Raw genomic sequence first — 14,358 nt, forward strand, 5'->3', positions numbered from 1 at the left:
GGGATTAGAAAAAATAGATCAACATCAGTGCATATGTACAGTTGAGATGTACTATCAGTACTATTTCTCTCAGATCGTCATGCTGAATTATTAATAATAATTTAAAGAAAGAATAAGATACCAAAGACACCGACATGATGTACAAAACTATGCAGTGTAAAATTAAAATTATAGATCTCTCTTCTCTCCGATATCTTATTAATTGTTTGGTGTTGTAACTGCAAATTATCTGAATTTTGCATAGCCTCTACTTGGATTGGATTTGGAATTTTCTTATCGTCCCACAAGAGAAGCACTTGTCAATATATTTTTCCTTTTTTTTTTCTTGCTTAGAAGGAGAGGAAAGAATCTTTAAAAGTGCAAATGGCCACAATTTCAAGGGTGTAGCTGGCGAAATCGATTACGACCTCTTGTGCGTTCCGGTGCACCCCCAAAGAATCTGATACTAACTGAACTCTCCAATAGAAATGATGGAATCTAATCAGGCGACCCTACGTAAAGCTCCGCTTTGATTGGCAACACTTGAGGATCCCTGGGCTCCTAAATTGTTCAGCCTGAACTACACAACTGGGTCCCTTATCAGGCACAAAACCCACCCTCCCCTACCTTTGCCCACCTCCATTATTTCAGCTATTTTGAAGGAGGCTTCTCTTCTTTTTCTTAAGATGGCACAGGTATGTTACTCCAGCATTAAATTCTCTCTTATTCTTTCTTTCACAGCCTAATTTATGCATTCATATTTGTAGTTTTAAGCTTCTTCAACAGTCCTTGTTTAATTATGTATTTCTGTGGTTGAAATAGCAAAAGGTAGTGCTGAAGATTCTGGCCATGAATGATGAGAAGACAAAGCAGAAAGCAATAGAGGCTGCCGCCGAGATCTATGGTACTTCTTTCTTTAACTTGGATCTTCTTCAATCACCATCTTGTAACCTTAGTTTTCCAGATCTCTTCTGGTGCAGTATGAACTAATTTGAATTGCTTTAGCTGTGCATGAAGTAATCAGTGATAGCACCATGGCATCCATTAAAACACCTTTGGTTTGGCTTATAGCGAGCCACCATCCTCCCTGTAATTCTCCTTTCTTTCGATGCCAGAAGCAGTAAATTAAACACGGTGTTTGAATTTTATGTTCTGTGTCTTGTGGGTGATTGGAATCAAAGTTTTTTGATTTTTCCTGCTGGTAAATATCCAAGTAAGAATTATCCAAGTCAGTTAATTCGTGTCTTTCAGCTGGAAAAATTTGAAAGTGATAAATAGAACTGCTACGAAACCCTTATTAGCAGATTAATAGATCATTTCGGAATGACTTTTTTTTTTTCCCTTCGAGGGAAGATACTAATCGCAGCAAGAATGGAATTTCGATACTTCTACACATAATTTATGAAATGTGCTCATCTGATAGCAAGACATGAATTCGTAAACAAATTAATTACATCCCAATAACACTAATATTTCCAAGTTCCCATCTTCAAATCTTCATATGTTTCCAATGTTGATTTTTTTTTTCAAATGTTCTGTCATCCTATTAAATAGTTTCATGTCCCAACAATAATAACCATAACTTAAATGATTTACTAGAAACTATGGATGATGATGAATTATGAACCTTGAGTGCAAAGTAAGAGAGCCATGGAAACAGGTGAAGCATGCTCTCTCTTGCATTTCAAGTCTGAAATACTAATTAGTTGTGCACAGGAAACTACTGCAAACAAGTTTCGAATGTAACCACGATGTTGTGTGTTCTGTAACAGGCATTGATTCAATAGCTGCTGATCTGAAGGAACAGAAGATGACCATTGTAGGCGAGATGGACACGGTGGCAATTGCAAAGAAGTTGAAGAAAATAGGAAAGATCGATATCATATCAGTAGGGCCAGCGAAAGAAGAAAAGAAAGAGGAGAAGAAAGAAGAAAAGAAAGAAGAGAAGAAATAGAGCAGCGCAGCGTCTCAATGCGAGTACTAGTGGTTTTTCCCCTAATAAACCAATACCTGTTTCTCTTGCTCTGTACTAGTCGACCCATAAACCATCTCAGCCTGTCACTCCCATCTTTTCAAAACAAGTGGGCGAGGAAATGCTCTATGCTTCACATTCCACAATCTAGTATTGACTTCCACGATGTCTCTTTCACTTACCTACCTAATAGTATGACTTGTTTTTCTGTAAGGAAGATGGTGACAAATTTGACACATCAGGCACACGCGTCCTCATTCTTTGATGAATCGCATGGCTGATAGATGCCCTGCATGGAAACAATTAAAACCTAGAACACATCATCATGTCATAGCTTGCATCATTCTTTCAGATTAGGCAGGGGAAACAAGCAGTACAAACAAGTGATCAAATCAGCCATGAATTGCATAAAATAAGATGGCTCTAATCAACACTGTATTTCTCATCCTTAATAAAGGATCATATTGTTTTTTTCGGTTACACAGCTTAGTTTTTCAGGAAGCTATATCATATTGGTGTAGTGTAGGGTCAGCATTTATACAAAGAATTGATTCAGAAAAGAATAAAAGTTGAATCAGATGCAATACAATTGGAGTTCTCCTCCTTGAAATCGGTTGAGAAAAAATAGAATTCTGGCTGCAATTGGTGATATCATGTTACATGCTGATAGAGAATTGATCCCAGCATTCAAGCTCTCCCCAATGCCTGGAGAGACTGAATCAAACTTGATTTCCATGTTTGTTGTTAGCATAAACCACTCATGACATTATATTCGACGTGCTGAAAATCATCTTAGCATTTATAATGGACAACCAAAAATTCTTTTTTAAGTGTTGGTCTTGGTTATTACCTTTAGCACATACATTTAAACTGACCCACTACTCTCTCACCCAAAATCTTTATTGGTCATATGATGGGTAGCAAATCAGAGTGACGAATTCAAAGAAACTGTCTGTAGTGGTGCAGCCTCTGCATGCCCCATTCAAACTAAATCTCCCTCCCATGAAGAGGAAAACCTGGAGACCCGCAGCTCTGTTGTCAAGTAGACGTAGAGGCAAGTACTTGCAACTGCATCTGCAGAAATCTTCTTTCTCATAATCAAATTTCCCTTATGAAATTAATAGTATAAATTAACTAGTATTCCTTATCTAAAAACACTGCACTCTCTCTCAGAGGTCACAGTTGGTGTGAACAAAGCATAATGAGAATAAAATTTGAGCAAACATCCTCTCTGTTCCTTTAGTATCAGCTGCATTGGCCTGTTTACAATTATTTCATTCATATGATCAAGTCAAATTTGAGGCCTAGCACAGAAATACCATGAACTTGTGGCAAATACAAACTTGTTTCTTTTCTTGCAAGAAAGAGTTTTGTCAAGGTTTAAAGGGTTCGATTCAAAGCGATATGCCCACAGATTTTATAGGACATGACTCCATGAAATATGCAAGGCCTTGAAATTCAAAACTCAAATAACCAAAATTCCACCATTAACAGATAAATATATGTAATATAACTATGACAGTTCAAAAATTTCAGAAAATATCTAATACAATCTACAGAATTCTTCCTCTCACCAGCAACCCAAGGCTTGAAAGAGCACTATCCCATGGCTCTGAAAAATTATTTTAAAAAATATGAGCAGCTCGGTAAGAAATTTCTCCCCACACAGATATAAATTTAAATAATAGTTGATAACATCCATCCTACTTACAAGATAACAAGTAATATATAACTAAAGTATCAATGCTATGAAGTTTCACTTGCCAATTAACCAGTCCTTAATTATCGTATCAACCGCTCATCATATCTCAATTGATTAGTACATATCATACATTTGAAATCATATTTCAACAATTTTTCAGACAGATAGTTTATCATCATTCCGTAACTCTTTAACGGGGTTTGAATATAACCAGACATTCCAAGAGCACACGGCAGAAGAATTCAGAAATTTTCAACTTTGGACTATCATAATCATATTTCTAATGATAGTATCATATTTTTGAGCCTATGATGGAGCAATGATTACACCACATTTCCAGCCTATGCCAGGGCAATGATGAAAAAATATACCTAGTCGAAAGCTCATATCCAACAATCCATTCATATCATGTACAATTCTCATTCAAATACTTAGGAAACAAACTCTCATTCATGGCATTATCAAGATAGAAACACAATTATTTTATGTGCATCACAAAGTTGCATCCACAACTTCCCAAATATAAATGCCATCTTGAGGAATTTTATCCCACCACAAAAAAACTCAAATCAAGATCATTCACAAGCATTACATTCAAGAAGATGCATGGCCAATTATGTTTATGCACTACCTTTAATACAATGAATCCCGCCACAAAAAAACTCAAATCAAGATCATTCACAAGCATTACATTCAACAAGATGCATGGCCATTTATGTTTATGAACTACCTTTAATACAATGAATCATACTCATAATAAGGAAAGCATACAGGAAGGACTCTTACCTCTACCAGGCGACAACACCCAATCAAGATGTGCCAATCATTCCAACTATACACCTAACATGTCCAATTAAATTAATATTACTATTTAGTATAATTTATAAAAATTAAATGCTCTCATAAAATTTGGGGACCAACTCATCTAAAAATTTATGTAATTAACCATCCCATAAGCATAAATTTAATTAATCATATGCTGATCTTCTAGTTATCTAATCCCAAAATTTTGGCTTTCAAAGCCAACTTTGGCCTTAGGGTTTCTCTAATCCAGCCTTAATCCATGCTATTTACCCAAACTAGAAAGTAAAAGGCTAGGATTTTACCTAATTAGAGAATTAGAAAATAAGGTCCTATGCTAGCCTTCTTCCTACCCAAATTGTTGTCCTCCAACAAAAATTGATGCGGGAGCGCGGAGAAGATGATTATTCAACGCTGCCGGATCAGAGAAAAACTCAGAACTTAGCAAGCGTCGCGAAGATCCCATGGAAACATTGTTTGGGAAGGAGGATCAATCCTCAAACGAGGCTACCGTGGTGTTGGATCGTCCCGCAAAGGCCTGTATCCAAGTAGGGGATTCTACGTTGCTCCAAACATCAAACCAAACTCCGTATTGCTGAACAAGAACAGAGCATAAAACAGGGGAATTCAAGCTACACTCTCAAGCGTTCCTCTCCTTCATTCCTTGACGGCTAAAAAAAAAATAATAACCAAGAGGAAGAGAACAACGCCCTTCCAACGATCCTTATATAGGATCACAACTTACCCTAAACCCTCACAACGGGACCCAATAACAACCAAATCCTAACTCAACATGGACTCCTAATTCCCAACTTAATTCAGACCCAAAAACAAACTTAATTCAGCAATCAAATAAAGACTATACTTGACTCAACCAAAACATAATTCCAAAGCAAAATGACTCTCCTAATCATGGCTCCACAACGGGGTTTCAATGAGTTCATCCCCCTGGATCAATGTTTTCTTCTCTAACACTTCCATATTCATCGCTGCTGATTTCCTGTCCTACATCAGTCCCCTCCATTTGAAAACAACTCGTCCTCGTGTTAATGTTTGGATATAGCTGCTTTTCGATCAATTCATCCATCTCCTCTGACACAATGAGAAAAGACTTTCCCTCTACTTTAGAAGCTTTGGGGGTAGTACTTTCATTCCCTGTATGTAACATCTGTATCATGCTGCCATGGACGCCCAAGTAGAACATGGCATACGTCCATGTCCACCACATCACACAAAACCTCGTCCCTATAGTATCGCCTAATCGATAGTGGCACTTTGCAAATCTTGTCCACTCTCGTTTCTACACCTTTTTTAATCCTACGAATGTTGTAGGGAGACGGATGCCTCTCTGCCTTCAATCCAATCGCACGAACTAATGCGAAAGAAACAATATTCTCGCTGCTGCCGCTGTCAATAATCACATTACACACAGTTTTGTTGACGATACAACAGGTCTTGAAGATGTTGTGGCGTAGCGACTCTTCTTCACTCTTTGGGACAAACAGGATATACTGAACTACAAAAGAAGCTGGAGGCCCCTGATCAGGCATCGTCACCATGATGTCGTTGTCATCGGTCGGCGCCTCCTCTTGTTCTTCCTCCTCAAAAGGCACCCCTTCTTCTTCCGCAGCTTCGATCACGTTGACTAATCACCTCTTCAAACATTCGTTGGACCGATATCCAACCTCCTGACACCTGTAACATTGTATGGGCATTGGCTTTTCATAGGGATTCCTGTTACCTTTCGGGGCCGCCGACTGTTTGCTGAAATTTTTATTTCTTCTAGTCGTGGACATTGGTGGCGGTTAGCCCGAAGTGGTGACCACATCAACGGCCTTCTGCTTTGCCATGGGGGAGTCCGTAGAAACTGTCCGACTTGTGGGTTGGTTCGCCTTCCCTGTTGCCTGTGCATCGAGCTTTAGGGCAAACTTGTGGCTTCAGATAAACTCCACACTGGATGTAGATCTACCTGATCTCGGATCGTCGGTTTCAATCCTCCGATGTACCTTGTCACTTGCTGATTTTCCGTTTCTGATAGATTGTTATGGGCGTTGAGACGATTGAACTCATCCGTGTACTCGGTCACCATCCTAGGGCCCTGTCTGCAATTTTGATATTAATGATACAACGTCTGCTCGTAATCAGGCAGGAGAAATCAGCCATGTAGATGTTGCTTTATCTTGCGCCAAATGGTGATCTGTATCTTTTCTTGCCGCAGATAGTTATGTTGCAATTGTTCCCACCATGCAGATGCTCCACCCCTCAATTTGTACGTGACCAACTTCACCTTTTTTTGATCTGGGATCTCCATATAATCGAAGAATTTTTCTACTTCGGCCAACCAATCCAAAAATCTCTCGATATGGAGGTTTCCGTTGAAAGTAGGGAGGTCCACGTTCAAACGAAAATCAAGGGAGCCCTTGTTTCGAGTACCCCAATGGATCCCGTATGCCACAGGTTCCGCATTCCCTCCTGGGCAAAACTCATGGAACCCGTCGAAGGGCCTGCCTTCCCCTGGGAACCCTCGGTCGAACGCCCTTTCTCCATCTAGGCCTCTTCGGTTCCATCTGCCTCCCATGTACCTGCAGTCAGTTGGTTCGGCGTTCCTTCTGGGGCGCAGTCCATCGAACGTGATGAAGGCCCCTGCTCCATCTCCTTCTTCGTCAGATGACTCCGGAAGAATCGGCTGCTTACGCCGGTGGGGTGGATCTCGTGCCGGTACCGGTGGACCGTGAAGGAGATCCTCATGGGCTTGCATGTGCTCCTGGTTGGGGTCGATCCGCATACCTTGGAGCACCTATTGGATGTCACGGACGGCTCCTTCCAAGCCGCGAATGGCTGCCCATAAGGCTGGCATTCCTTGATCGCCATCGTCGGGATGAACACTTGTAGCGCTATCATTCGCCATCGAAGCCCGAAGACCTCGCTCTGATACCAAATATTGCGGGAGCACAGAGAAGATAATTATTCAATGCTGCTGGATCAAAGAAAAACTTAGAACTTAGCATGCGTCGCGAAGATCCCACGGAAACATTGTTTGGGAAGGAGGATCAATCCTCAAACGAGGCTGCCGTGGTGTTGGATCGTCCCGCAAAGGCTTGTATCAAGGCGTCCAAGCAGGGCATTCAACGTTGCTTCAAACATCAAATCAAACTCTGTTTTGCTGAACAAGAGCAGAGCATAAAACAAGAGAATTCACGCTACACTCTCAAGCATTCCTTTCCTTCATTCCTTGACAGCTGAAAAAAAAAACAATAACCAAGAAGAAGAGAACAACCCCCTTCCAACGATCTTTATATAGGATCACAACTCACCCTAAACCCTCACAACGGGATCCAATAACAACCAAATCCTAACTCAGCATGGACTCCTAATTCCAACTTAATTCAAACCCAAAAGCAAACTTAATTCCGCAATCAAACAAAGACTACACTTGACTCAACCAAAACATAATTCTAAAGCAACATGACTCCTAATCACGGCTCCACGGCAGGGTTTCAATGAGTTCATCCCCCTGGATCAATGTCTTCTCCTCTAACACTTCCATATTCCTCGCTGCTGATTCCCTGTCCTGCATCAAAAATGGAGAAAAATAATAAAAAAAATGATAAGGCCTAGAGAGAGCTAGTTGAAGATTAAGGGTGGAAAAATCAACCTAAAAGAGAGGGATAGAGAAAGAGAGATGGCTAGAGGTGAAGTATAAGTGGCCAATGGTGGGGCGGTGGTGGCGGCGCTTAGAAGAACGGGTGGTTGGGGAGAGAAGAAGGCAGCATGAAACACCCAAAATTTTCTAAAACCTCCTCCTCTATTTCCTTTTTTACTTTCTTCTTTCCTTCTTCTCCCTCCCTCTTCTTCCTCCTAGCATCGAGCCAACATCCCCTACTTTCCTTTCTTCACCTCTCTTCCATCTTCATCCGAGTCAACTCGGCCGCAGCTAGTCCCATCTCGGCTGCAGCGAGTCCCATCGCTGCTTCCCCTTCACCTCCTTTTTTTTGATACGCTCCTCCTTTTTCTCTCGGCCAGGCATCAGCTGAGTGCACCTCCTCCTATTTTGTTTCTTCTCATTCACTTCCCCTTCCTCCTCTCTTTTCTTCTTCTCTCTAACTGCCAAAATATTGCCATCCTCCTTTCCTTCTTATTTTTTTCCTTCCATTTTCCACCTCCTAGCTGAAAAGAGCTGCTAGACAATAGCATAGTTTCAGATGCCTTAACCTTCAAACTTACTATTACATCATCATCCAAAGAAAATGAAACTAAATAAAAGAATGCCATATTAGATTATGGTAGAAGTGTGTAGCGTTGCACTATAGTAGAGGTGTAGTGCTGAATTATGGTAAAAGTATAGCATCGGACTATGGTAAGAATATAACATTGGACTACGGTAGAAAATTTAAGTTATACCTATACTTAGGATTAAAAAAATAAAATAAAGATAAAGTGATATGATTAGATTAATTGTTGAAGCATCTTTTTTAAAGAGTACGATTTTACTATTTATACTAATATATAACAACTGCCCTCAAATATAATAACTATTCGCTTCAACAATTGCTTCCCATGTCTGGTCTCCAATCCTGATGGTTTCGGTAATTGCCACTAACTGTCCTCCCACTATGCACGTCATAAAAATAATTTCTCTGCAATTGTCAGATCGATAATCATATTCTATCGGCTTTTGGCTTATGCTGACTTTCTGTTTTCATTCGGCCTTAATACATCTTCTGCCTTTAGAAATTTGAGACCAGTATGATTTTTTTGTTCTATTAGCTAATAGACAAGACTTGATCTTTTGGCCTGCTTATCCAGCTTAAAGCTGAATTCTACTCATACGGTCTAAGTCTTCACCCTTATTTCGATTTGTTATAGCTGAATTTTGTTCAGTCTAGCAAGGGTGATGTGATTCCTATTTGCACCGATACCATCAAACTTGGTCAACATGATGCTTGCTTATAGCCACTAGGAAATAATTCCTTGGGCATCTCCAAGCTGTTTGGACCAGTGCACATACTTCCTTGCAATGTAGCCAATTTTTTTCAAAACAAAAGAGATTAATAGAGTTCAATTTTTTTCCTCAATAGTAAGCAAAATTGGGCAGTGAATAGAAGTGTTGCTGGTGGTCCAAACCGAGAACGATTGGCACAGCGGTGTGAACGGGGTTCCGTTTGAGTTGCCTTGGTTGGTGTTGATTGCGCTCCACCTTCCACCGGAAAACCTGCAAGCAAGCCTCGCACCACCACTGGGGTAGTGGGGGCCCTCCGACGATCAAGTCAGAGGAGATTGGAGGAGAAGGAGAGATAATAGTAGCAAGTAAGAGAATGCTCTGGAAGTTCTTGCTTACCCCCCCTTCTCCCCCCAGCCGCATATATACCAGGCTGGGGGGTCCTTCTGGGGGGTTGGTCATCGTGTAGCACGATGGAGCTGCCACTAACATGGCCGTTACAGGGCGTCGTGGGGCAGCGCTGGGTACGGCCATGACAGGGCGTAGTGGAGCTCCGCTTTGTACGGCTGTTACAGGGGATCGTGGAGCAGCGCCGGATACGACCGTTGCAGGGAGTAGTGGAGCAGAGGGCCGCGGCGTGCTTCAGGGGAACAGCCTGTCGTTGTCGAGAGATTACCGACTCGGGGTCGGACAGCTGGATCTAGGGGCAGCCGACTCGGGGTCGGGCTGCGAAGCCGAAGATATCCGACTCGGGGTCGGACTGCTGGATCAAGGGGCAGCCGACTCGGGGTCGGGCTGCGAAGCCGAAGATATCCGACTCGGGGTCGGACAGCTGGATCTAGGGGCAGCCGACTCGGGGTCGGGCTGCGAAGCCGAAGATATCCGACTCGGGGTCGGACAGCTGGATCTAGGGGCAGCCGACTCGAGGTCAGGCTGCGGAGCCGAAGATATCCGACTCGGGGTCGGATTACTGGATCAAGGGACTGCCGTAGTCTTCCTGGGTGCGCGTGCCGGTCACGTGGGGCGTGGCGGCTAAGTTCCCCCGTAACAGTAGCCCCCCACTCCCGAGCCTGGAACCAGGAGGAGAACGGGTGAAGGGAGTGATGCTTCGAGATTGCCGCCATCCCTCGGAAAGGCGCGCGCGCTCCGAGCTTCCCGCCTTCTTTATGGCGTACGGCAGTTGTCGCTGATCTGGCGGTCTGCGGATTTCGGCGGACATCCTTCCTCTTTTTAACTCTCGGTAGCGCCTCGCCGACTCCTGACTCTTGAAGTTCCTCCGGCACTAGGCCAGGCATCCGAGGGTTAGGCCTCAGGAAATCCTTCCGGCGCTAGGCCAGGCATCCGAGGGTTAGGCCTCAGGAAATCCTTCCGGCGCTAGGCCAGGCATCCGAGGGTTAGGCCTCAGGAAATTCTTCCGGCGCTAGGCCAGGCATCCGAGGGTCAGGCCTCAGGAAATTCTTCCGGCGCTAGGCCAGGCATCCGAGGGTCAGGCTTCAGAAAATTCTTCCGGCGCTAGGCCAGGCATCCGAGGGTTAGGCCTCAGGAAATTCTTCCGGCGCTAAGCCAGGCATCCGAGGGTTAGGCCTCAGGAAATTCGTCTGGCGCTAGGCCAGGCATCCGAGGGTTAGGCCTCAGGAAATTCTTCCGGCGCTACGCCAGGCATCCGAGGGTTAGGCCTCAGGAAATTCGTCCGGCGCTAGGCCAGGCATCCGAGGGTTAGGCCTCAGGAAATTCTTCCGGCGCTAAGCCAGGCATCCGAGGGTTAGGCCTCAAGAAATTCCGCTCGTTGGTCGGCCAAGGCTGGCGCAAGCCGAGGCGACCGGTCGGGGCTTCAGGCTAGTCTGCTCCCGGGATGATCATCGGGTTAGCCTGGCATCCGAGGGCCGAGCCTCGGGAGATTCCGCTCGTTGGTCGGCCAAGGCTGGCGCAAGCCGAGGCGACCGGTCGGGGCTTCAGGCTAGTCTGCTCCCGGGATGATCATCGGGTTAGCCTGGCATCCGAGGGCCGAGCCTCGGGAGATTCCGCTCGTTGGTCGGCCAAGGCTAGCGCAAGCCGAGGCGACCGGTCGGGGCTTCAGGCTAGTCTGCTCCCGGGATGATCATCGGGTTAGCCTGGCATCCGAGGGCCGAGCCTCGGGAAATTCCGCTCGTTGGTCGGCCAAGGCTGGCGCAAGCCGAGGCGACCGGTCGGGGCTTCAGGCTAGTCTGCTCCCGGGATGATCATCGGGTTAGCCTGGCATCCGAGGGCCGAGCCTCGGAAAACTCCGCTCGTTGGTCGGCCAAAGCTGGCGCAAGCCGAGGCGACCGGTCGGGGCTTCAGGCTAGTCTGCTCCCGGGATGATCATCGGGTTAGCCTGGCATCTGAGGGTTGTCAGGCCTCAGAAAATTCCGCTCGTTGGTCGGCCAAGGCTGGCGCAAGCCGAGGCGACCGGTCGGGGCTTCAGGCTAGTCTGCTCCCGGGATGATCATCGGGTTAGCCTGGCATCCGAGGGCCGAGCCTCGGGAGATTCCGCTCGTTGGTCGGCCAAGGCTGGCGCAAGCCGAGGCGACCGGTCGGGGCTTCAGGCTAGTCTGCTCCCGGGATGATCATCGCGTTAGCCTGGCATCCGAGGGCCGAGCCTCGGGAAATTCCGCTCGTTGGTCGGCCAAGGCTGGCGCAAGCCGAGGCGACCGGTCGGGGCTTCAGGCTAGTCTGCTCCCGGGATGATCATCGGGCTAGCCTGGCATCCGAGGGCCGAGCCTCGGGAAATTCCGCTCGTTGGTCGGCCAAGGCTGGCGCAAGCCGAGGCGACCGGTCGGGGCTTCAGGCTAGTCTGCTCCCGGAATGATCATCGGGTTAGCCTGGCATCCGAGGGCCGAGCCTCGAGAAATTCCGCTCGTTGGTCGGCCAAGGCTGGCGCAAGCCGAGGCGACCGGTCGGGGCTTCAGGCTAGTCTGCTCCCGGGATGATCATCGGGTTAGCCTGGCATCCGAGGGCCGAGCCTCGGGAAATTCCGCTCGTTGGTCGGCCAAGGCTGGCGCAAGCCGAGGCGACCGGTCGGGGCTTCAGGCTAGTCTGCTCCCGGGATGATCATCGGGTTAGCCTGGCATCCAAGGGCCGAGCCTCGGGAAATTCCGCTCGTTGGTCGGCCAAGGCTGGCGCAAGCCGAGGCGACCGGTCGGGGCTTCAGGCTAGTCTGCTCCCGGGATGATCATCGGGTTAGCCTGGCATCCGAGGGCCGAGCCTCAGGAAATTCCGCTCGTTGGTCGGCCAAGGCTGGCGCAAGCCGAGGCGACCGGTCGGGGCTTCAGGCTAGTCTGCTCCCGGGATGATCATCGGGTTAGCCTGGCATCCGAGGGCCGAGCCTCGGGAAATTCCGCTCGTTGGTCGGCCAAGGCTGGCGCAAGCCGAGGCGACCGGTCGGGGCTTCAGGCTAGTCTGCTCCCGGGATGATCATCGGGTTAGCCTGGCATCCGAGGGCCGAGCCTCGGGAAATTCCGCTCGCTGGTCGTGCGCCTGTCGCTTGCTGCCCGACGGAATTTCTCCGTGGCCAGCTGCGATCGTGTTTCTCCTCCTCTCCAAGCGTCGCCTGGGGAACACCAGATGGGCATTAAATGCTAATTGAGGGGTTACCTGGGAAATCGGATCGCCAGTTGCTGCTTGCGAGGAGTGTCAGTTAAGCGGCCGCGATACGCGCGTTCTTCGAGGCGGATGCGGCCTGGGCGCGAGCGGAGATATGTGGACCTAGGGGTACAGGCCACCCGGAGTGTCCTGCACAAAGAATGCAATTAAGGAGAACGACGCTTAGGAGATCGTGGGAGGATACGCCTCGAGAGCCGGAACGGCTTCGGATTCGGTGCGCCCACCAAGCGGGACAACCTGTCGGCCCTGGCGTTTTCGCTTCTGGGGACCTGCTGGAAGTCGACGCTGCCGAGGTCGGGAATGAGTGCTTGCACCTTCCGGACGTAATTCTGCATGGTCGGGTTCCGGGCCTCGAACTCCCCACGGACCTGCCCGACCACCAGCTGGGAGTCGGTGAAGACCTTCAGACGCCGGATGCCGAGCTCCTTGGTGAGTTTGAGTCCCGTGACTAGGGCCTCGTACTCCGCCTCATTGTTGGTCACTGGAAATCCGAACCTCAAGGCATACTCGGCTATCACTCCATCAGGACTGGTAAGGACCAGCCCGGCCCCTCCACCTTCGGGGTTCGACGACCCATCGATGTGAAGCGTCCAAATCGGGAGGTCGAGGCTGGGTGTTTCCGGCGACCTAGGTTCCGCCTCCTGCACCGTGCACTCAGCGAGAAAATCCGCGAGTGCCTGGGCCTTGATGGCGGGTCGGGGCTGGTAGCGGATGTCGAACTCACCAAGTTCTACTGCCCACTTCACCAGCCGTCCCGCATTCTCAGGATTGCTGAGGATCTGCCGCAGCGGTTGATCGGTCAAGAGGGTGACAGAATGGGCCTGGAAATAGGGGCGAAGCCTCCTGGTCGCGGTCAGCAGCGTGAAGGCGATCTTTTCAGCCTTCGTGTATCGCGTCTCGGCATCCCGTAGGACCCGGCTGATGTAGTACACGGGCTTCTGGAGCTTTGCCTCTTCTCGAACCAGCACCGCACTGACCGCGGTTGGGGAGACTGCCAGATAGAGGTAGAGCATCTCCCCTTCTTGCGGCTTGGACAGCAGGGGAGGAGACGCCAGATATTCCTTGAGTTGGTCGAACGCTGCTTGACATTCGGCCGTCCAGAGGAAGTCTTTCGGGCGTTTCAACACCTTGAAGAATGGTTGGCGGCGTTCGGCCGATTTTGCCACAAATCGTCCGAGCGCGGCAACCCTTTCAGCGAGCTCCTGAACCTCCTTCACTTTGGTCGGGGGGGACATACCTTGGATAGCCTTGATTTTGTCCGGGTTTGCTTCGATACCCCGCTGGTTGACAATGAAACCAAGGAACCTCCCGGCCGAAGCGCCGAAGGCGCACTTCGCTGGGTTC

The 14,358-nt window shown here is 47.6% G+C and overlaps 1 protein-coding gene across 1 annotated transcript; it reads left to right on the plus strand.

Annotated features, from left to right (window-relative positions):
* Positions 1-467: 467 nt before the first annotated feature.
* LOC103710302 (heavy metal-associated isoprenylated plant protein 39-like) lies at positions 468-2,187 on the plus strand. The gene is made up of 3 exons (XM_008795968.4): positions 468-674; positions 802-883; positions 1,752-2,187. The coding sequence occupies exons 1-3, from the start codon at positions 666-668 to the stop codon at positions 1,931-1,933; spliced, it is 273 nt and encodes a 90-aa protein (XP_008794190.1). The 5' UTR covers positions 468-665; the 3' UTR covers positions 1,934-2,187.
* The last annotated feature ends 12,171 nt before the right edge of the window (positions 2,188-14,358 follow it).

This window comes from Phoenix dactylifera, chromosome 5, assembly GCF_009389715.1.
Source record: "Phoenix dactylifera cultivar Barhee BC4 chromosome 5, palm_55x_up_171113_PBpolish2nd_filt_p, whole genome shotgun sequence".
Lineage (NCBI taxonomy): Eukaryota > Viridiplantae > Streptophyta > Magnoliopsida > Arecales > Arecaceae > Phoenix > Phoenix dactylifera.